The sequence below is a fragment of the Lampetra planeri genome, chromosome 50, assembly GCF_965212315.1.
Source record: "Lampetra planeri chromosome 50, kcLamPlan1.2.h2, whole genome shotgun sequence".
Classification (NCBI taxonomy): Eukaryota; Metazoa; Chordata; class Hyperoartia; order Petromyzontiformes; family Petromyzontidae; genus Lampetra; species Lampetra planeri.
This window is the reverse complement of record NC_136156.1, coordinates 7,070,748-7,095,393: the sequence shown is the minus strand read 5'-3', so window position 1 is coordinate 7,095,393 and position 24,646 is coordinate 7,070,748. Positions and strand designations below refer to the sequence as shown.

Sequence of the window (24,646 nt, the reverse complement as noted above, 5' to 3'; positions counted from 1 at the left end):
AACGTTACCAAGCAGCGCTTCTTTAAGGGAGCCAACGAAGGACCGGTTTTACCCGTCTGGCTCTCATCGGCCCAGTCAGACTTTTTAATCAAATGCCGTTTTATTACTAGACGGCATTGGCAAGAGCACTCCACGCAAAATACGGGAACCCCAATAGACGTATTAAAGCTGCACCGTACACACGCTCATTTGATGCGTTACTGTGGAGCATCATGGGTAAAAGCAAACGTGAGACGAAATCCGTTGAGCGTCTCCTCGTGTCAAGAGAGAGACAAGGGTGAGGTCGCTGGGGTTCACTGTAGGTCAGGGACAAGGGTGAGGTCGCTGGGGTTCACCGTGGCTCAGGGTCAAGAGTGAGGTCACTGGGGTTCACTGTGGCTCAGGGTCAAGGGTGAGGTCACTGGGGTTCACTGTGGCTCAGGGTCAAAGGTGAGGTCACTGGGGTTAACTGTGGCTCAGGGTAAAATGTGATGTCTTTGGGGGTTCACTGTGGGTCAGGGTCATGGGTGAGGTCGCTGGGGGTTCACCGTGGGTCAGGGTCAAGTGTGAGGTCACTTGGGTTCACCGTAGCTCAGGGCCTCACCTGTCTCGTGTGCGAGAGGTGGAAGCACAGGTTGCGTGGCAGCGTGGCCTCGGCGCGCGGCGCCGCTCCGGGGAGAGGCCCCGGCCAGGGCTGGTCCTGCACGATGTACGTGCACGTGTCCTGCAGCTCCCGCTCGGAGCGCCCGGCGGCGGCGCCGTCCTCCTCCTCCTCCTCTCCCTCCAGGGGCTCGTCCGGCGCGGCCAGACGGGGCGGCTCCCGCTCACCCATCACCATGCGTCCTCACCGCTGCAGCAGCCGCAGAGACAGAGAGAGAGACAGAGAGAGAGACAGAGAGAGAGACAGAGAGAGAGACAGAGAGAGAGACAGAGAGAGAGACAGAGAGAGAGACAGAGAGAGAGACAGAGAGAGAGCGCTCGTTAGCGACCCGAGCGTCAAGCGGGGAGTACGTGCGAGTGGCGTGGCTGTCGAGTGTGCAGGCGGTGCAACTGCACTCGTGATCTCGGATGGACCGGGGGGGGGAGGGGTATAGATGCTGGACTATGAAGAGGGGGGACATTGGACAGGGAGCCACGTTTTCATTCCTCGCCCATGCCAACCACGCCGAGTCACTACATCATGTGCAGACACTCACCCATCACTCACTCACTCCTGTTTCATCCGATTCCCTATCATTTCATCACTATCATCATCACATTTACTATCACTATCATCCAACATTCGTATCACCTTCATCTCCACTGTCGGCTATCATAACAAATACAATAATCATCGTCGTCATTGTCATCATCCTGGTCCAGAAGGATTCCCTCCAGGTGAACACTGCATAGGGACCCCCCTGCTTAGATGCACCCAGTAGCAGTGTTGGCAGGGTTACACAGTAGGGGTACATCGGAGTGCGCTGTAAACCACAAGGCCATTCCATCCATGCCTAGGCCAGTAACAGCCACGATCCATCATGCTACAACAAAATCAAGATATTGACGGAGATTCCACTGCATTGCGAACGCAACGGGGATTAGTTGTGATATCATGAAACAAACCGAGCTTAAAAAACCCCTAACATTACCGTATCACCTGGATTATAAGATGCCGATGCGCCCCAAACTTTTGCTCGGTATCAATGAAGTTAGACAAATTCTGGTCATGCGCACAGACACGCAAACAGCTGCCAGATTATCAGAGACTCATCCCCCCCCCAACTTTTGCTTTGGAACTCCAGGCTAGGAAAAGTGTGTGCCTTATACACCGGGAGAAGAGGAAGACACCCATCTTCAAATAAATTACACAGCACAGACGTTTGGTAAAAAAATATTCGCTTGCATTGCAGGCGACCTTCCAATCACACACAACCAGTTTCTAATCTTGAAAGACTGTTTATTATATTTTTGGTAAACGTGTATTTTCTGGGATCTCTGCAATCAAAAAAATAGATATCTTTGCGCAGTGCTCATCTTTTTGTCTCGTAAATGCACGTTAGGTTTCGTAAATTGAAATGAATGAATGAGGCTTTCAATGATAATAATGATACTGAATTCATGGCCCTTTGGTCAACCCACGACTGGATGAAGACCTCTTCCTAATGCAATGCCGATCGTTGGGGTTGTTTGACCATACTTCACCGTGCTGGTCAGTGTGTGCGCGGTGAAGGGGGTTGCACAGGGCCGTTTCAGCCATCGTTCGACACAGATGTTAGCCGTGACTGGGACTCAAACTCAGGTCGCCGGGTTCACAGTACACAGCGCAACCAACACCCGGTACTTGTACAATAAATTGCACAAATGACACTACAATATCACATCCAAGTTAAACTGCTAATATTTTAGATTTAGTTAAAGTTTGGTAGAAATTTGCCTAAATATAATAGCTTGTACGTTTTGTTGATTTCCTATCTACTAATATTGCACAATTTGACTCATTTGAGGCCGAGCCAACCCAGGAGAAGTCCAAACCAACCTCAAAAACTATAAATAAAACAAATATTAAACACACACCTGTGTATTAACAGAACATCTGAAACTTGTAACCAATTTAAATACGAGCAGAAATGTATAATTGCGCACAATTGTGTTTCGTAGAGTTGCTTTGAAATTCTGGACGATGGCCAGCGGGTCAAGACGAACGATGGAGCAGCAGCCAAGAGTGAGAATGCACGAGAGGGGACGCCCACCGTGGAGACGGAGCGACGAACCGAGCTCGTGCGGAGTTTTTGTTTTTTACATCGCAGCAGCGACAGAGATAACGACAGCTTAGGGAGAACTTCATCCAGAAGTGGAAAGAACATGGCTGCTGCTGCTGCTACTGACGACGATGATATACGCTCGCAATCCTAACGTCAAATGTGGCTTAAGATAAAGAACTTTGGGCCCATTGTCTTCCGGAGAATTGTCTTGTGGCATTTATTCCGTATAACGAGGAAATTGCTGGGACAGGTTTTGACTTCTCCCGAGTGGCGTCAGTGAGATGCGTGGCCTGACAAAATCAATACCACTGGGCGACCGGACGGTCAGGGCATTATTAGCAGCCACCCGTAAACACAAAAAACGTCATTTCAACGAATGTCATCCGAGGAGGCTGAAGTGAACGCGAGTTATCACAAAGTGGGACGCGCGGACACGCTTGCCGCCGCTGCTGCTGCGGCTGCTGCATAGAGTGTGGGGCCACCGCAGTGCCTCCAGTGAGAGTGGAGCGACAGGTGCGTCGCCCGCCAGGGGAAATAAAGTCTCGAGGATTATCGTCGAGGTGCCACTCACGCACGCACTCATGCACGCGCGGCAAGCACGCGCACAAACAAAGACTAAGATTCCCCCATGTAGCCTTGAGCAGGCTGTTGGGGCCAGTGCCGTTAGCGAGCACCTATGAAGGCCGACACGGTACACGAGGGGGAGGGGTAGCCGGCAACACGCCCGACCGCCTTTGTCTCCCCAGTGGCGATGCCCAGGACCGGTACAGATAATCGTCACTGGTGTTGGTGCCGTGGGCGGGAATCAAATCCAGGGTCGCCAGGTTCGTAGCGCAGCACGCTAACCGCTACACTACGGCTCCCACATGCAGACACACACACGCACGGAGCGTGATGAACGGCAGGCGCGAGGCGCACAGCCACGACGCAGAAAACCGTCTCTCTCTCTCTCTCCGTCCCGCGAGGCCCAGCGCCCTCCAATTCCTTCCGCCTCCAAGTCGTACGCCGACACAATACGCGTGCAGACGGTCACACAACACCGCGTTCGTGTTGCCAAGAGAGCAACACCGGCAGCGATTCCAGAGCTGTGGTCCGCAGAACCGTTGCAGAGTGCATTTATTTATTCATTCACGAAACACCAGAGTTCCTACTGCAAGAGTTGTTTCTTTTAGTTAGGGCCGAGGGCGGTCCCGCGGATCCATGCAGGATGGTACACGACACGCTAAATACAGAGGCCAGGTGTGCTTCAATCCCATGTGTGCTTGTAAAAGAAGGTGCTCATTTCCCTCACCATGAGCAGCAGAATACAAGCGTGTACTGCTCACATCAGAAATTCGCTCATGTCAGGTGTGCTTAAATCCGGCTCCTGCAGCATTTGGTTGGCGGTCGCACATGGTTGTCATACGAGCAGAATGAATCTTGCCATCGAAACGTGGAATTTCCACCACCGGCACGGAGGGCCACTCACAAAAGGTGGGGACGGATCCCACGCTCGCTGGAGAGCGTTTATACACACTCCCTCGCTTTCGCTCAAATCGCGCCATCGCCAATGGTGGAATGAGACGAGGAATGTTTCATTCGGAACTCTGGCGGCACGCAAGCCGTGCGCCCGCGCCGTGCGGTAGAACAACCCCGGAAGGTGACGTCGCAGATCCACTTCTGAAGTCACTTTAATAGACGTCTTCATGGAAACTATGGACATGCATTTTAATGCCCTGCGAAAGGAAATTCATGACAATCTCCATACAGCCGATTCTTTTTTTTATCACAACTGGAAATGAGCCAATTTAAGTAAAAAATAAATAGATTTTTTATGTTATCGGATATTTTTTGTGCAGTCATCGGTGACCGGGCTGAGCTGTTGGAACGTTCTGTTCCGTCGTGCCCCGACTGAACGTCTGTGAAAAAGAGCTTCACAGCTCATCGGATTTCTCTCCAGTATAAATAAATATTATAATTCTCATCAACTCGCCGCACTTCAGAACACAGTCCGATCACAGGAGGCAGAAACCCGGATTTGAACCCAGGCAGGTACTGTCGGCTCGATGCCCTGACCCTTCTCAGCCACCCGGCCACCCGTGACACTTTGACATTCACGACCGGCGCCGTGGCTCTATTCACCAACTGGCTCTGCTCCGTGTATTTTTGCGCGAGGTGTAGCTCCACCGCGCCCTTGCCCACGCGCCCACGTCGCTTCAGGGCCCGGCGTCCAGCGCAATGACATCACCGCCCGTCGACGCCGCGGGCGTTATTCAGCAGACGACGGGGGCATGCGGAACGCGTTTAAATATGCAAGTTGGGTTTAGAGATATGTTTGGGTTAAAGTTTGGGAGCCAAATGTTGTTCGTTCGGGAAAATTTTCAATTTTGCAGGAGCAAACTAAAACTGTCAAACGATGTTTATGATACCAGGTAAGGCCCACTGAGCTATGTAGCTCTTCTTCAGAAGGGACATGGCCACAATGACAGCTCAACTTAGTGGCTTATCACGTGGAAATGTATAGCGGCCAAATAGTCTAAACGTATGTAGATTATAAATGTGGGGGGGAGGGAACCGGAGAAAATTCCACGTGACCGCAGGGAGAACATGCACACTCCAAATGTACAGGCGTCAAGGTCGGGATATCCGCGCCAAGATAAATATTTTTGTTCAGATCTTTTGCATTCGCACGACCAACCGTGTGTGAGATACAGAGCCTGACAGACGCACAATTGCGCATCACATACATCGATCCACTCCCATTCAGTGACACACTTTGTTTAACCAGGCGACAGACAATTTCGGGCCGTCGTGGTGGTGAGATGTTAACTCCCTCGCCTGGTATGCAGGAGATAGTGGGTTCGATCCCGACCCTAACACCTGTATATTTGGAGTTTGCATGTTCTCCCTTTCGTGGTGTGGATTTTTTTTCCGGGTCCTCTGATTTTCCACCTCCGCATTTAAAAACATGTGTTTAGAGCATATGGCCGCTATAAATGTCCACGTGATGATGATGAGCCACTTCGTTGAGCCTTCATTTGTGGCCAGATCGCTTCTGCAAAAGAGCTACGTAGCAGATTACGATCCTGTTCTGCTCAATTTGCCAACGGGAGCAAAATTGTGCAAGCACATAAGCAACACTGGTTTTGAAAACCAAACCAAGGCGTTCTCCTCGACAGCATTCGATTTTCAGTTAGCCGCCACGAATCCGCACGGCGTGGGGGAGGGCCTTCATCCAGCAGTGGATCCACAAAAGCGCAGTGCATGCCCGTGGAACATGTTCAGGTTGGTATAAACGTTACATTTACCATTTCTACAACGTAGCGTGACGTTTCCCCCACCCCACTTCCTTTACTTTTGTTCGTAACAGAATGTAGTCACAGTTTTTCTTCTTCTTTCTCTTCATGTTTTAGGCCGGTTCCCCATTCCTGCAATGTCTCAAGCGCCCACCGACGCCGAATGTCTGTAAGGCGACCGATGAGACCACGATTGTAACCAAGATCTGTGTCGTGGTCGCAACATCTGTTCCGTCGCAGGGATGGCCAGGAACTACAAATGAACAGCTCATGGGGAACCGCCTTGCTGCTAGCCTAAATAAAATATAAATCCTGAAAAAATAATACAAACACGATGTGTCCGATTGACCTCTATGAAAATGTACTCTTTATACGACGACTCAAACCATACTGTTTCTAACTCTTGTTTCGTTACTTTCCCTGTGTCTGACTTCGCGCGTGGTGAAGCGTGATGAACAATGAAACGCTGTTCATCAAATTGCCGACATCAATAGCAGCCGATGGAAACGTTCCATGCGGTCGTGACCCTTGCAATGCAAAAGAACGTAAACGTTTTTCAGAGGCGGCCAAAAATGTTATTTAAAACGCGACTGATAAGCGCGGATGAAGCCGGCACGCCCGGGCACATTGCGCGCAATGCGTTAAAACACGTTGCGAGCGTTAACAAGCAACAAAACAAACCCCTACATCGCACACTTTCAATGCTCCGCTAAAAAGATGAACCGCGTTACCGCGCGATTTCACAGAAGTGAAAATGTTGTCATGACAGCTCAGTGTGGCTTCGGGCTTTGACAGATGAGTCAATAAGACATCATCAAAAACATCCTTGGCACCAGGTGGAAGTGCCATTTTTATCCCGGGCTGTGATATTTATAGATCTGAGACTTCCGTCCTGCGCAGACGCTGGGAGGGGGCACGCTCGCCCATTCCTCTCCCACCGCTCTCCCACCACTCTCCCCACCGCTCTCCCCACCGCTCTCAACCCACCGCTCTCCCCACCAAACCGCATGCGCCAAAACCAAACGCAATTGAGCGCCGACAAGAAGTGTCGCGTCTGGGGGTGCATCAGCGCTATTTTTAGACCGAGGGGCCAGACTACAACAAGCAAAACGTGAGCAAAAATCGACTCACTATCTGGCCCGGGGTGGAAAAAAAACATCACGAAGTAAATTGTTTATCGAAGTGAAAAATGTTTATCGGCGCGGTTCGCCGAGTTTACATTGCGCGCACACACGCGGGGCCTTTCCCAGACTGAGTCGCGGTGTTGTAGCATCAGCCGGCGTCGCCGCCACTGCCGCCACCGCCGCCACACGAAACTGCTTATTTCAACCGGTCAACCGCGACATTTTTCTCCTGGTGAGAATGAGCCATCCGCTCCAGGAGAGGACACAACGTACCGACGAGTGAGTCACGCACCATGCCGCAGGAAATCGCTCAACAACGACCCTCTGCAAGTGACCGAACAAGGAGCCGATCTCACTGGTAATTGACCTCGTATATGGCCTATTAAAATAACTAACCAGATAAACAAACATTTTCTAAATTAGCAACAAAACGAGTAGTTTGTCATGTAACCAACTGGCCATCGATGAACTAACAATTGACCAAAGAATGCTTTAAACAAGTAAAAGAAAGTATGCAGTCTAAACGTGCTTTCATAGAATTGAAATGTCACGTGAAATGAGATATCAAAAGCATAAACCCCATTTCAAATCACGGAACTAGAACTTAACTGCTGAGATGATAAACAGAAGAGGAACATTTTCGTTGGCACCACGTAACAATAAAATAACATTTTAGTCCAGAATCCAATGAGCCTAATGCATCAATACGCGTCACACGCTATGGAATAAAATATTCGATCTTAATTTTCACCACGGTCCATTAAAACTGAGAATCGCAATTCTGGAGGAACGACATTCCAATCATCGTCATCAACATCTTAAATAACAATCAGAATTAGATTGAGATCATGCCTCTCAAGAGGATCTCAAGGTGCAAGACACAGCAGCAAACATTCAGCATAATAACTCTGGAAACTAAACAAAAATAGTACAATAAATGCTAGAAACCACGTTCTGAATTAACCAATCTCCATATATATAAAAGACAAAGTTGTGAATATGTGTGTCTGTTCAAAATGTTTAGCGTACTTCCGACATGCAACAAACTTGAAATTTGCCATGTGGGTACTTTCCAGACTATACATCATGCAAATATTATACGGGGCGGGAGCTCAATAATGCATTTTTTTCTTTGCATGCCAAGTGAGCTGTGACGTCAAATCTGTCACGTGACCCGCGCATGTGGAAGCGTAACGCATTGTCGTGTAGTGGTTAGCGCGCTGCGCTACGAACCCGGCCACCCGAGTTCGATTCCCGCTCACGGCTACCACCGGTGACGATTATTTGAACTGGTCCTGGACCTCCCCTAGGTCGACTCAGCCTCAAACGAGTAACTTGTGTGGTGTGTCAACATCGCCACTGGGGAGACAAAGGCGGACCGCCCGTGGTGAATCCAAGTCCCGGGTGAATCCAAGTCCCGGGCGAAGCCGGGTAGTACAGCGAGTCGTTCAATAAACGGAATCGTACGAGTTGTAAGACGTGTTTTGTCCACAGCTACACTGGAGACAGCTCGGTCACCCATCGACCGAAGCCTCTGTAACTGGCCATCCTCAGCGGCTTTTCGCTAGCGATCAAACAAAGACGGTCACTGTAACGCGCGCTTTCAGATGCGCTTCTGCGGCCGTCTGGAACGCTCTTCCTTCCGATATTAGGAAGCCACCGGAGCTATGCGCTTTGAAATCTAGATTGACAAGCCCATTTATGTGTTACTGTTTTTTTGTGTGTGTTTAGTTTGTTGTCCGTCCCCCGCACCTCCGATTAACACGGTTGGCCACGTACGGTGTGAAAGAAGTTCAACATGCGTACAGAGAAGATCTGCATCCCCAGATTGTAGAGACGTCGAGGGGACATGTGGATGCGGCATGTAGGCTGGGGCGAGGTGGGAGTTCAGAGTGTTGTAAGTCAGCAGTAGGACTTTAAACGGAATCTTACGTGAAACTGTAAAGCCAAGTCAATCCAATGCTGGATGAAGCCCGCCCCCAAGCCGGCCGCCATCTCTCGCGATACTGCCGATGTATTAAAAACACTCTCCAGACGGAGGTGAATTGTTGAGAGACATTTCCGAGTTCGGCCCTATCGAGCAGTCAGCAACGTTTTCGATTTGTCCATCAGCAGCTCCCCCTCTATCCATTGCAACCGTTACATCAGTATGCCTATGGACGTGCTCTGACGGAAGCTATATTATCATGTTTTTTTTTTTTTAACAAAACGACGATTGTCTGTTTTGTGCATTATAATCGACGTGCTGTCACAGGATGCGAGCGATTGCGTTGTTGCGAATGGAGGCGAGATGGCCCAGCGAGCACCGGCGGTGTGTTCCGATGATGCCTGGGCACTTCCTTGTTGGTGATGTGGGTCGAAGGCGCCGCGGGGTCTGAAGTCTACAACAGAGGACGGGGACCCTTTGCTGGCACGACAATAAGGAGCCTATTGAATTGAGGAGCCGCGTCAGAGACGGGTCTCCCGCACACGCACGCGCGATATTACTTCATTTAAAATTTGTAAAGAATGTGCCGATTCACCGCGCTGCATAGCAATCTATGTGCACACACGCACGCGCGTGTGTGTGTGTGTTTGTTTCGTTCCGTTTACTTCCATTGCGTGAACAACATCGCGTCACGGGACGAAAAAATACATTAGGAAATCACAGAGAAGCTCCACCACCCCGCCACGCGAAATTATTTTCCACAGAATTTCTCCCCCACCGCCATCATCCCCCTCTGCGACGAGATCGTCAAACGACAGTCAGAGCGAGAGGTTTATCTCTCAGAGTTGGAATTGAGGCAAACCGAAGCAGAAAACCAAACTTATTGTGACAGCTTTTTAGCGGAGTCCTCGGTGGCCAGTTTCGGGGCAATCAACGGCACATCTCTCGCCGCATCTCCCATCACCCTGCGCTGCAGCTCGGGGTAGAACTCTCCGCACTCCAACTCACAACCATCCTCCTCTCCTCTCTACACCGAGGAGCAGGGCCCGTGGCCACTGGTGCCCGTCGTTTCTCCGCTGCAGCCACCGCCATCCAGAATGCGGCCACCGCCATCGTCATCGTCCCTTGCCGTCGCAATCTCACGGCAGCGTTCAATCGACAGCGACTTTAAGGTCAACGCTTAAAGGCCTCAAAACCACCATCTCCCCCCATCCACCTCCTCTCTCGCCTGGCTTTTGAGCGACACACAGAGCTACGCTCCGTGACTCAAGAGTCACGGTCATTTAATGTCCGTAAAGTGCTGGTGCGTACGTTACAAGAGTTGCATTGTTTTCATTTTTATTGCTGTTATTAACTCGCCGTACTTGAGAAGCCACTTTAATCCCGTCCCACCACTGCTCGGATTCGAACCCAGGCCCTTCTCAAGTTTGTTATTTTGTTGATCGTAACGATAAGTTTGGCGGGGGGTTTCCAGTGAAATGTGATTTTTCGACTCGCGCACAATGACACGCCTGGCTGGGCCCTGCCACGGTTGGTTCGGCCCGGCCGAGCTGGATCTTAAAAAGAGAGACAGATGGCTTCATCCGCGCCCACGCTTTAAGTGCGTGATGCGCCGCACTTCACGGCACGCACGCACAGACAAAGCAAAAAAACAAAAATGACACGGCACACTTGAACCCCGTCGGAAACCGGCAGCACAGGTCCCGCATGCACAGACTATATAATACACGACTAACTACTTGTATTTGTTTACCCAGGTAAAACCCACTGAGCTATGTAGCTCTTTAGCAGAAGCAACCGGGCCACCGAATGAAAGCTCGACAAAGTGGCTCATCATCGCGTGGAAATTTACAGCGGCCAAATACTCGAAACGCGAGACGTTGATTCCAAACGTGGAGGGGGAAATCGAGAAGACCTGGAGAAAAATCCACGTGACCACAGGGAGAGAGAACATGCAAACTCTAAATATACAGCAGCAGGCTTCAGGGTTAGGATCGAGCCCACGACCTCCTGTAGACCAGGCGAGGTAGTTAACATCTCCTGGCCACTTGCCAGCTGAGCGCACGTCGTGACCCGCAACAGCTGGGGTCACGTGACTAAGTCATCGATTACTTTTGTGCCTCGTGCTGTTTTAGGAGGCTGTACATTACGAGCATTCACGTTCAACCATGCGCACGTTGACATTTCACCGGGTAAGGTTAACCGTAGGTGGTTGGGGTGACTCTGTCCATGCCGCCGATGCACTCCGCATGACCGCGTGCAGAATGACAATGTGCGGATTTGTCCTTTGTCCTCACCAGCCAGGATCAATCCGCTGCTGGATGAAGGCCTCATCCCAAGCCGCCAATACCCTCTCCCTTGTCGTTTCGTGTTGCGATAAACCGCCCAGTGCCTGGCGCACAAATGGCTTTCAGATACTGGTGTGGGATTATTCCATCGCCGGGGCTCGTGGAGAGGTGGCAGCCGGTGGCTTGGGAGAGGCCTTCATCCAGCGGTGGCTTGATGAGAGGTTTGCAAAATTGTCATTCTATGGAACTTCATTCAGTCGATAAATTACCATGATAATTATCGATGTTAGTCATACGATGAGTAACCACGAAGTACGAACACAGGCACTGGAAACTCTCCGTGGCACGCTGCGCAACTTGGGGCTGCTCGATTGAGAAATTACTTTCTGCTGCCGCTGCATTAGGAAGTCGTCGCGAGTCCTGGCCACAACCATGGTGGTGTGGGAAACTGCGTATGCGTAAATAAATAAATAGCCGTGCTATCGATCTCCATTGATACCCGGATGTTTCATAAATAAGCGCACGAGTGTGGTGGAGAGACGCCGTTTTGGACTCATCGAGCTTACGGACCGCCGGCCACTTCAACAGGCGAACTTTGTGGCCTTGTCGCTCGACAACGGAGATGCTCTCTGGGTTGTAGGTGCCCGCTCGCTCGCACGCCTACATCGCACATTATACACAGTAGCGAGATTTAACAAGGGCTTACCAACATCACGAACATGTAATTCCGAGCAACAGCAAAAAAAACTGAAATGTTGTTTATCAAACCGCGTGATAAAGCACGTGTCCAAATTATCAGTAAATTCTGTAAAAGTATTGTGCACTTTCGGCAGTGCACAGTGACATGCAGTGTCCGGACCATCCATTCGCCTACCTACTCACTCGCTCACTCACTCACGCACCCAGCCACTCACCCGCTCACTTCATCACGCACCCAGCCATTCACCCGCTCACTCACTCATGCACCCAGCCACTCACCCGTTTTCTCACTCGCACAGCCAGCTACTCACCCGCTCACTCACTCACGCACCCAGCCACTCACCCGCTCACTCACTCACGCACCCAGCCACTCACCCGCTCACTCACTCACGCACCCAGCCACTCATCCGCTCACTCACTTACGCACCCAGCCACTCATCCGCTCACTCACTCACGCACCCAGCCACTCATCCGCTCACTCACTCACGCACCCAGCCACTCACCCGTTTTCTCAATCAGTCACGCAGCCAGCTACTCACCCTTTCACTAACCCATATCGCGACAGTTAGCGATCTCCGGACCATCTATGTGGAACTCATCGCTGATCACCGTTCGTCATTTATCTCCAATTCTCACCAGATCTGTGGTTTACATGTATGTATGCAGAATTAATTTCACGCCGTATTCATCCAACTGTGCAAATCGAAAGTGGTAGCCGACTCAATATGGAAATGTTCGGTAAAGCTAACGAAGCTTAAAGCACGGATCTGTAATAAAAGCTACCGATTCATTTAAGTGCTCTTTGGTAACTAAAGCATCCGTCAGAGTCCTAGTAGTGACTGTCACGTAAAAAAAATACCCGTAACTGAAAACATTTTGCTGTCATCCTAAACTTCGGCACGAATAACATAAAGCATAATCAGAAAGAAAAAAAACCCGAAAGAAATGACGGTGCTGCAATCGCTAGCAGAACAAAAAGTGATGCATCGGTTTCATCACGGTCTGCTTTTTTTCAGTTCCAAGAAATAAAACTGCACATTTCGCGTAACAGGAAGAGATGTCCAGAAACGCTGGACTTACGAAATGCCGCCAGTGGACTTACTAAGCCGGTTCGTAAATTCGGAACGCGAGTTGCCGCACGCGCTCTCAGGAAGGCCGGTCCGTCGCGAAGGCCTGCCGATCAGGTACTCGCTAACAGCGCTTGCTATTCGGGGCGATCTTTGGCTTTTGCTGTGAACATTTCATATTTGACAAAGCAATTCAGAGTGATGCGTGTGCAGATACCGCACCGATTTCTAATGTGCCCCTCTTACTTGACGCTCAACAGATGATGGAGTGTCGCGAAAGCGATGGCTCCGTGTCGCACGGAGGGGAGAGCGTTCCGAGACGTAACACGTGCGGCGAGATTGGTAGGGAGACACGGAGAGGCATGGGGAAAAAAACGTTCTCTCTATATAATGTCCCTCTATTCAGTGGGGTGTGTATGAATGAAACAAGAAATAACATGTGGCTTTATCCATAATCCAAGTTTTTTTGGGATTTGATCGCGTAAATACAACCAGCCTCTCCCACCTTGACTAACGAGACACTGACCAGTGCGGTGAAGTATGGTCGAATGACCCATATGACCGACACGGCATTAGAACGGCTCCATCTAGGAAGTGAATTAACAAACACTTCAACATTTTGTTCACTGGCACAATACGATTATAGGAATAAAACGGGGTATATTTATGGAAGGAGTTTGCAACAGCGAGCTTTGTTTACTATTAATTCGTTTTAAGGACACGGCTCTTAGAAACGTGTAGAGGCGTTTCTTTGGCTCGGCCATCGAACAAATCCGGCCGTCTGGAATGCTCTTCCTCCCGATATTAGGAAGCCACTGGAGCTTTTCACTCTTTCAGACGCGCTTCTGCGGCCGTCTGGAACGCTCTTCCTCCCGATATTAGGAAACAGCCAGAGCTATGCACTTTTAAATCTAAATTGACAACTCATTTCTTTAGAACTGCTTTTTGTGTTTAGATTGTTGTCCTTCCCCCGACACCTCCGATTAGCGCGCTCGGCTACGTACGGTGCGAGTCAATGCGCTGACAAAAGTAGAAAATGAAAAGCAAGGAAGCTCAAAGAGAGCGCCTTTAAATCACTTTATCTGCCGAGAAGAAGCGAGCCGCAGTTAATGAAAACCGAAAACCCCCGCGACAACGGAGCGGCGTTCTCGTGACATATGCTCCAGCTCGTAGTCTCCAGACACATAAAGCTCCGGCTCATCCGTCTGTCGAGACATCAAACCCACCGCGATACCTAGGGGGCCATTAACTCGAGGACAAGGGCACACAAATGCTGGCGTGCCGCAGAGCATTGGTCGTGATCACAGCAGCGACGGCTTTACTGTGGTATTCTAGGAATATCAGCATGTCAAAAAAATTATCATCAACACCATCATCATTGTCAAATCGGATCGCTCATCTGTGCGATACATTGCACCAGATGTAATATTCAGGGTGTTCATGAAGGTTAATACATGTATGTATGTATGTTGTTGGACGTATTTGCACTGTACATTTTTCAGTTTCATGTATTAGGTATTGCCCTGTGAGCCATGCGGCTCTTGGCTCGGGTGCAACCGCAACAAAACAAAAACACGAACAAGGAACATCTTAAAGTGACTACGTGCAACAGAAAAATCCTGGAAAAAACAACAAAGTCTTCCAGAAAAAGCACCGTATTTCAACGCTGTGTGAAAAAATCCCAATGGGATGCAAGTCAAACAAAAACAACCATAAGACAATGTAGATTAAAGTTATCAGGCTAACATAGCCAACTGTGCCCATCGAAGGTGCGGGTGATGGACAACAAACTTAAAACTAAAATTATTTCTAAAATGAATGAAATTTCAATCTAGATTTAAAATTGCAGATAACTCCAGTGGCTTCCTCAAATGACAACGGGCTGATACAACTCTACACATTCATAACGTACACACTTTGTGCGCGTATTACTGCGTGAAAATGCTCGGTGCTCACTAACAGCACTTGCCCCAGCAGTAGGTTAAGGCTATATGGGGATCTCTCTCTCTTTAAAGATGCTCCGAGTCTTATATTTCTAAGCCTCCACGTGTCTGCCATGGGGACAGCGATGCACGTCAGCTACGATGGTTTCGAATGCTTCTGTTAAGTGGCGTTTAAGATCGCTTGTGCTTTCTAATTAAAACAAAATTCATCCTAAGCACATATATTTTATGAGGAATATGCTGCCATCACAATTCATCTGCCACGCCGACCCCATGCGATGTTGTAAACGTTAGCTCAGAGGAATAATAATTTTGAATGGAGTTGGTCCAACATCCCAACGTAGGATCGCAGAGTTTGGGGAATTGTTGGCGCCGATTCGGGCTGCCTCTGTGGTTGCCCACGCCTGAATAATTCTCTCTCCGAGTTTGAACTTAAAACTGCACACGTTACAAGTTACAAATCGTCATGATTCACAAACCCGCAGTTCAAACAAGTGGTTTTATTATCGCGCTATAATATGAGACGATACCTATGTGGACCGGTTAAAAAACTATTTTGTTTAATGTTGCTGAGCACAGGCTCAAAAGGACCAAAACATCAAGAAGTCAGCAACAAACGGCACGTTGAAGTTAACAGGTACGAATTAACACGTTCATTTACGTGACCAAAGTGATCATAATTGCTGTGGAAAAGAAAAGGATGGGAATGAAGTGGTTTGTAATTTGAGAAGTGCAAGGGAATAGAGCAGAAAGAGAAGTGTAGCGACCTGCAGCGTGGCGAGTAAATGAGTGGGTGGCTGAGTGAGGAGAGTTGCTGTGGCCTATGGTGTGGTGGTGGTTGTTGTTGAACAGCGTGGCGAGTAAATGAGCGGGTGGCTGAGTGAGGAGAGTTGCTGTGGCCTATGGTGTGGTGGTGGTTGAACACGCTGTGGTGGTGGTTGAACACAGTGAGGTGGTGGTGGTGGTTGAACAGTGTGGTGGTGGTGGTTGTTGTTGAATAGTGTGGTGGTGGTGGTGGTTGTTGTTGAACAGTGTGGTGGTGGTAGTTGTTGAACACAGCGTGGTGGTGGTGGTGGTGGAACAGTGTGGTGGTGGTGGTTGTTGTTGAACAGTGTGGTGGTGGTGGTGGTGGTAGTTGTTGAACACAGCGTGGTGGTGGTGGTGGTGGAACAGTGTGGTGGTGGTGGTGGTTGTTGTTGAACAGTGTGGTGGTGGTGGTGGTAGTTGTTGAACACAGTGTGGTGGTTGAACAGTGTGGTGGTGGTGGTTGAACACACTGTGGTGGTGGTGGTGGTGGTTGAACACACTGTGGTGGTGGTGTTTGTTGTTGAGTGTGTGTGGGATGAGATACGAGACAGGCCGAGTCCTCAACATGGTTCGGATGATTCAATGGGCGACGTTTGCGTGAGCCGGAGCCACGGCAGTAGCGACAGAAGAGTGAAAAGGAGGCAACTGACCTCCTCCGGGTGAGCACTTGGTAAGATTTCCAACACAAAGAACCGCACCATCCGTTAAAAGTAGCGCGAGTACAAATTCAGCATTTTCGTAAAACATGCCGACGGATCACGTCCGATTCCGGTGCGTGGCGACGATGATTGTATTGCTTACCTCACCTCGGGAGTGCCCAGTAATGTTGCACTGCAACACAGTAACAGCGAAAAGCAACAACAAAAACCACCACGTGCAATATCTACGTGAAGCAGCCCTCGGCTTTGCCCTGGCAAACGAGCGACAGCCGACGACCGCTGACGTGAAAATATATAATCGCCAAAACCCCAAAAAATGAAATATTAAACGCATTTGATATGACGCCATGACGCAGGCACGGCCACCCGCTGCCAGACGGTGACTCGATAGGAAGTCCCATCCCCGGCGACCCTCACGGTCTTGGGCAATTTGCCTGAACGTGGCCGCGACCGAGAGCCCGCCGGACAATACGCGCATCCTTCCTTCAGTGCGGCGGCAGGGCATTTCGAGATGGCCCCGATGAGTAAGCACAATTGGGGGGGGGGGGGGGTAGAGTTCCTAAAAATGTTAGGAAACCCCCACGTACAGCGGAGAGATGCTGTCCGGAAATACGTGGTGTTCTAGTTTGGAGGAAGAAAAAAACCAAAAAAATCATCAGTTGCACAATCTACTTTTGTTTCGGGACCAGAAAATGTATCGACTTCCGAGAAGTCAATACAAAGCGTCTCAGTGTGAGCACGTGTTTGGCGTTTGTCTCGTTTTGTTTTAAATCGACGTATCTGTACGGAGTTGCACCCCCCCCCTCACCTCTCCTGCCCGACTTCCCTTTCCCTCTCTCCACGCTCACCGCTTTCATTTTATCTCAATTCTGTGTCCAGTTCGACGAGGTTTCGGTTCGTCAGAATGTCCAAGCATTGTGTGGAGCAACGGTGTCTATTGTTTAGCTTCTCTCCCCACCGTACGTAGCCAAGCGTGCTAATCGCAGGTGCACAGGGAAGGCCGGCAAACTAAACCACACACAAAAAGACTGTTCTCAAAGAAATCGGGTTTGTCTCTCAAAAATAAATTAGTTTGTCTATCTAGATGATTTAAAAGTGCGCGTTGTTCCAGTGGCTTCTTAATGTCGGACGAGCATTCCAGATGGCCACAGAGGCGCGTCTGAAAGCGTGCGATGCGGTGACCACCGCCTTGGTTCGATGGCTCGCCAAAAGCCGCCGCCGCTGCTGCCAGGATGACCGGAGTGTATGTACATGTTGGTGAATCGATGCTTTTAGTATGGGTGAGTAAAAGAGTACTTTGCAAGAGTGATGATATTATTGATGGGTTACAGTGCTCTGGTCACTCCGAACTGTTGGGCGAAGGTCCTTCCCACACCGTGTCGGTCAAGGGGTGAAGTTGGACCGTACTTCACCGCGCTTGGTCAGCGTGGGCTGGTGAAGGGAAGGCGCACACTGGACTGGTTCAGATGTTGCGCTTGCCACCTGATGTTACAGCCGTGGCTGGGAATCGAACTCAGGTGGCCGTTGATTAGGTGTAGTGTGCTAACCACTTTACCACCACTTCCCAACAGTAGAATAATTCTCATGTTGTATCTGCATTGTTTCATTTTAACTGGGTTCAAGCCCAGTGGTATATTAGCAAGGATGACGGTGAGGTTATACAAATGGGACTTTTGTATTCCATTCGGGTTTTTTCTCGAGCTCTTTGTAAAACAGCAATCACAATGCAATTCATGTTTAGCTAAAAACACAGCGTCAACTAATTACACATTATCCTCTACATCATTGAAACACGCAGAGTGCACAGACGATAAGAGTTCAGTCAAATTGTAAATTCTATTCAACTTTATCTCTTCGAATTTTAAACAAACCACAGATATAAATATATATCCCCCTGTCCCTCACTCCAAAAGAGACGTTACCGTATTTATGGATTCGGGGTTATTTTCTCGCAGTGTGTGTTCTATCAACGGTGTTTTTAGATTTTGTAAATAAACTTGTTTTCATGTACACACACAGACACACCGCCACGCTGGCTTCAGTTTCAGAGAGCTTCGACGGCTTCGCAGCGTGTTCAATGTCACTGGCAAGGAGACATTTAACTTAAGATATATATATATTTATTAACGGGGTTTTTTTTCCTTTCTACTTCGCCCACATCGTTCCATTTTGGCGAGACGGACAGCCGATTTAAATCGGCGGCGCGAGAGAGCGAGAGAGGCGACGCGCGGCGATTTCACGAACGCCCGTCCAAGAAAAAAAAAACGTCGACAATTTCGATTCGCAAATCGATGGCTGGGGTGAGATTGCCGCGAAACAAAAAAACCGCGTGTGTTGTAAACCCTCCTCCACCTGGCATGACCCCCCCCCCGCCCGATTAAAAAAAAAGTTGTCACGTGAACAAAAGTGCCCGTGTCATGGTTGCTTTAGTTGCCGGCATTCTGGCAACTGCCCATACCACAGGTAGTCGACCGCCAGCGAAAACGTCAGCGCCCAATTGCTCAACGTGTTGCGAGATCGCTCTCATCTCTCTCCACCGGTGACATTTCACCCCACCGCCGGTGCTGCCGAAGCGACGACGAATCGGCACGTCGCTTCGCCTGACAACGCCGTTAATTGGCTGCGTCGGGCGACCGAGGGTCTCACGGCGCAACAATTGTTTTCGCTTGAGCGATCTCACCCGAAACAAAAAAAAATCGACTGAAAAATCATAACGTTGGTGGCGAAAGCCCACGTGTTGAATTTTAATGGGCGGACGTACGTGTGCGGAACTTATTTTGCGCCGTACGTAGCCAACCACGCGATATCAGCATTGGTTGACATCATCGTCAACACCATTATTTTCTATCAGATCGCTCATCTGTGTGATACATTGCACCATAAATAATATCCAGGGTGTCAAAAGGTCAATAAATATGTATGTAGTTGAACTTCTTTCGCGCCGTACATAGGCAACCGTGCTAAAAAAACGGAGGTGCGTGGGCGGAAGGTAAAACTAAAATGCAAGAAGCAGTTATCTAGAACTTAACATTCAACTAAGCATCGGATGCATTAAGAGATTAAAAGATAAAAACAAAGATCCCCCGTACAGCCTGAACAGACCGTTGGGGCAAGTGCTGTCAGCAAGCACCTTCGAAGGTCGACACGGCGCATGAAGGTGGTTGGTGGCCAGCACCACGCCCGGCCGGCTTTGTCTCCAGAGTGCCGATGTTTACACACCGCACCAGGAACTCATTTTAGATTGAGTCGACCCAGAGAAGGCCCAGAACCGGTTCCGATAATTAATCCGTCACTGGTGTTGTTGACCGTGAGCGGGAATTGAACTCGGGTGGCCAGGTTTGTAAGCGCGGCGCGCTAACTGCTACGCCATCGCGCTCCGAATTACGAGATGAGCACACACACGCACACTCTCGCACGTAAAGATCAGCCGAGCACTCGCCCCTCCCGGGCCAAACTGGTGCGCATAACCCAGGCCCTGCCGAGCGAAAGGTCGCATTGGCGTAACCTTCCGGGGCCAGGACAGCGCGCGCGAACTTCGCATGTTGCGCAGTCAAAGCGGCTCCCGTCGCGAAAAACGTGGAGCAGGTTGCAGGTGTCGACGCACGGATTCAAATAAAATGAAAGGCATTGCAAAATGAGGGCAAGCAGGGAAGAGTTCCCTCCCTATTACACAATGCTCAGTATTCTATACCGGCTGGTGGGAAGGCCTCTATCATAGAGGGAGCTCTATAGTTCCGCTTCTACTATACACTGTTCAGCATTCGGCATTCTCTTCCACACCAGACGGGAGTCCCCACACATCGCTCCGCCACGGTTAGTCGGCCTGCCAGTCGACTAACCGTGGTGAACCCATTCACGCGGGGGGGGGGGGGTGATTTAAGAAACGAGAACCGTTGTTTCTACCGCCGTGCCATGGGTCCGAACTGGCAAACCTCGTCACCAGCAGCGTCCGCAAATAAGATGACTTTTTTTTTATGTGACTTTACCGAAAGAACCAAGAATATAAAGCAGAGGACTCTAAACGAGCGTTATTATCGCAGGTTTTTTTGCGAGAGAGACGATGTCAGTTAAAACGCGATCGAGACCAACGGGCGGTGGTGGTGGGGGGGGGTGATCTTCAACTTCAAGGTGAACAACAGGAGGGTTTAAAATTAAACCCCCCCATGGGAAGATACGGCACACGATGAACCGCCTTGGACAGCACCTGCACAATGTGCGCCACCTGCCACACGAGCCGAGCCCGTGTGGCAGGTGCGCGATCTATTCCTGGCAAGAGGCATCATCTCGGCTCGCGGTTAATTGCGCAAGAAATCATTGTGCGTTGGTAATCGACAGCCTGTAATCCTTGAAGACAGATTTACTTGCTTGGTGTTTTTTTTCGCTCACCCTTGGATAGCATTTTCATTTTCTCACACGGTCCACGATACGAAAAAATCCAGGTGTGCAACGACAATAACAATGATGATGATGTGGCTGTTGTTGTCGTCGTCGTTTCAAAATCCTGCGACTGTGACGACAGGAGGAAGGCAGCAGCGTCGTCGCTGACTGAACCGGCGACCCAGGGCCACGTGCCCCGCCGGGAAACACGCGGAGCCCAAGCTGCGACTTACAGAGCCGCTCGATCCCGGACTATCCGCTCCGTCGGCCACCTTAGAGACCCACAGATAAGGCACCGATGATGGAAGGACAGTCGCCCTCGACTGCTAGGGCACTGTGGTGGCTAGGAGATGTTAACGACCTCGCCTGGTATGCAAGGAGGTCGTGGGTTCGATCCCAAACCTGCTGTATAGGTGGGGTTTGTGTCGCTCTCCCCGTGGTCGCGTGGACTTTTCTCCGGGGCATCCAGGTTTTTCCCTCCACGTTGAGAATGAACATCACGTGCTTTAGAGTATTTGGCCGCTACTATAAATGTCCACGTGATAACCCACTTCGTTGAGCTAGCATTTGTGATAACCAGGTCGCTTCTGAAAAGAGCTACATAGCTGAGTGGGCCTTACCTGGTAAAATAAAATAAATAGTTCATAGCAATAGGATTGCTAAAGAACAAGAATATTTCAAGAGCCGTACTGTAGCACGGACAACTTTCCACATACAAATATATGTATGTTGACCTTCTTTCGCACCATACGCGGCCGACCATACGAGACGGGAGGTGCGCGGGGGAAGGACAAACTGAACACAAAAAGCAGTTTTAAAAAAATGAGTTTTCAATATTGATACAAAAAAATGGTTTCTGGAGGGCGATTAGGTCACCGCCCCTGATTAAAACTCGTCTTCCGTGCGCTCGGCGCTTACAGATTTCTCACACTTTACACATCTTCGTTTTTCCTGCCATCTTCTGGTCGAGCCAGACGCGGCAGTCAAAACTAAGAGTAAGTGGCGGTGATGGAAAGTAGATTCTCTCGTTTCAGGTTGGCGCGCGCCGGGCTCGGACGGGAGTAGCTCGTCCACCCTTGGTTGCCTCTCAAGTTGCGTCTGAAGCTGGCTCAGACAGGCTTCGTCCTGATCACCGCTTCCAGAAGAGAGGCGAAAACACGTAAATTAATAAAGAATTCAGCTCAATCTGGATCCACCCTCTGCCACATCGGCAAGTCCCCATCCACTGGTAGGAGATATTCTCCGTTGCTAAAATTAATCAGGTAGCAGATGGATATCTTCAATTTTCCGAATGTTGAGCAACCAGTCGTGATGTGTGTGTTGGGTTATTTGTGTAGGGAGCGGAAGTGTAGCGCTATGAACCCGGCGACCAAAGTTCGATTACCGCTCACGGTCAACACCAGTGACGAGTATCTGAACCGGTCGTGAGCCCTCCCTAAGTTGATTCAACATCAAATGAGTACCTGGTGCGGTGTGTAAACATCGCCACTGGGGAGACAAAGGTGGCCGGGCGTGGTGTTGGCAACCCACCCTCTCGTGTGCAGTGCCGGCCTTCATTAGGTGCTCACTAACAGCACTTGCCCCAACAATCAGATAAAGGCTATACGGGGGGTCTTTGTCTTTGCTTATTTATAGGCAGGAGCATGTCGATTATCTTGATTAAAATACATCCCTCCACTCACGGACCGGGCACAGGATGGGTTTGAGGGAAGGTATCGATTACCGTACTTCCAGATTCGTGCAATGGCCTCACAGAGACGTTGCAGCCACTGGCATCACGCACGAGTCGTGCCAAAATGTGGCGGACGCGAGAACGCGAGAATGCGAGAATCAGCTCGTGGGAAAATGGGTTCGAGATGGTGAAATGCGACGGTGAATCGTCAAGACTGTTTAGGGCCGGGCCCGCAGCCGAGTTCCTGGTAGTAACCGATCCTTTGGGGTTCAACGCGTATTGTGTGTCGGCTGCTCCTATCACGCTTCTCCAGGGCACACGAGGATCTTCCCCTAAAATGGGGGCTCCACCACATTCTGTCGTGTCACAATTCAGTAACGTCTCTCACGAGGCAAAAAAAAAAATGAATGAAAAAAATATTTCAATACAAAATCACGTTGTCATTTTGGATAACTCTGTAAATCCACCGCTGGATGAAGGCATCCCTCACAACTCATTATCTTCTGTTACGCCAAGTTTTGTTTTATATGCGTAAATGCCAGTGGTAATGCACGTAATGCGTTTGGTATTTTTGTTCTGGAGCTGTACGCGTTGTTGTGGATGTTAATTCGCTTACCGACATTTCTCCTTCGCATGTGCTACGCGTTATGAAAATATCAACCTTATCCATAATCAACCTTATCCATAATCAACAGATGATTTTTGCGGATTCTCGTTGGTCGCTTTTAAAATGTATGCACACGTGTTTTTATTTTGTTCAAACTGAAAAAGAACGGCAACGATTTGTACGGATCAAAAAAAAACTTCCGAAAACGTAAAGTGGGAAATAAGCAACGATTGGAGTCGTCCGTGCCACAGAGACGAAAACCTCGAGTTCGTGTGGGTAGCGGGCAGGGCAAGTCACGTGGCAGGCGAAGCCACGTGGAGACCGCCTCGAAGCCTTCTCTGCGCACGTTCACGACCCGTGCCAGGAACTGCAAATCTTTTCATTTTTAATCCATAATCATCTTTGAGTGTTATTCAATAGCCAAGGATACAGTAGGAATATCAGAGGGGGTACGGCGAGGCAACGTGTGACACAACGTGCGGATGACGCAGCGAGTCACTGCGCCCTCGTGATTAGGGAACGGGACGAGAGAGTCCTGGGGGCTCCCAGAGTACCCGGGGCTCAGAGTACCTTGGGCTCGCCACCTTACCATGGCAGGGGCTACAATCGGGGACAAAGCATCTCAAAGGGGAGGGAAGGAAATTGTGGAGGAGGTGCGGGCTGGGGGGCGATGTAACCCAACAAGACCCAACATAAAATAACTGAAACGCAATGTCTAGGTTTGTTGGTTTGTTATCTCCCAAGAGCAATTATTATCACCCTGTGAAGAGGAGGAAGGCGTGGTGTCCAGAGTCCATCCCGACTGCCGGCAACTTCTGATCTTAAAGATCTAAAGTAGAGTCGCGTTTATTGCGGCATAAACAATTCAGGCAATCGTCAGCCGATGCTTGGAAAGCCGATTCAAAATGTGCAAAAATAGTCGAAACGTTGCGTGACCCATTTACACCCTTAACTGCAGCAATAAATAATTGACAATTATTTCACTTAATTTATAACTCAAATTAGCAGGAATTACAAATGAGGAATACGGTAGGAGTATTTATAACAACACGTAAAAAAAATGTGCCGTGACTGCCTGGTATAAAAAGCCACGCGCATGAGAGTGATAGAGCGATATCGCTATATCAAGCGTCTAATCGAATTAATTACACTTCCTTAATCATGAGTATGGATGGCATGGGTTGAAACTGAGAATTAATGTTTCGTATGGTTAGCAAGATATTCAAATACAAACACATTTTTCAGGTATTGCAATTGCCAATTTATATTCCTAGCATGGCAATTGACATCCGTGATTTATACTTGTTTCCCAATTGGAGCTCACTGTGGTTAAGTAACAATGTCTTTAGTCTAAGCGGTCAGCCTTCTGGCGAATCGCAGTAAAAATGGGTGTCACACATCATTCATATCTTTGACTATTTACTTCGAAATACGCAGATCCATGCTTGAAACATAGTTCCAAACTGTTGGGCCTGGGC

At 49.4% G+C, this 24,646-nt stretch overlaps 1 protein-coding gene across 2 annotated transcripts in view; it reads right to left on the bottom strand.

Annotated features, from left to right (window-relative positions):
• The window catches only part of LOC144734292 (uncharacterized), a 141,443-nt gene that overhangs the window by 44,879 nt on the left and 71,918 nt on the right, over nucleotides 1-24,646 (bottom strand). For both annotated transcript variants that reach the window (XM_078616445.1, XM_078616444.1), the window contains exon 2: nucleotides 584-829. In XM_078616445.1, the coding sequence (XP_078472571.1) occupies nucleotides 584-817 (234 nt within the window). In that variant the 5' untranslated portion in view covers nucleotides 818-829. The remainder of the gene's footprint in view (nucleotides 1-583; nucleotides 830-24,646) is intronic.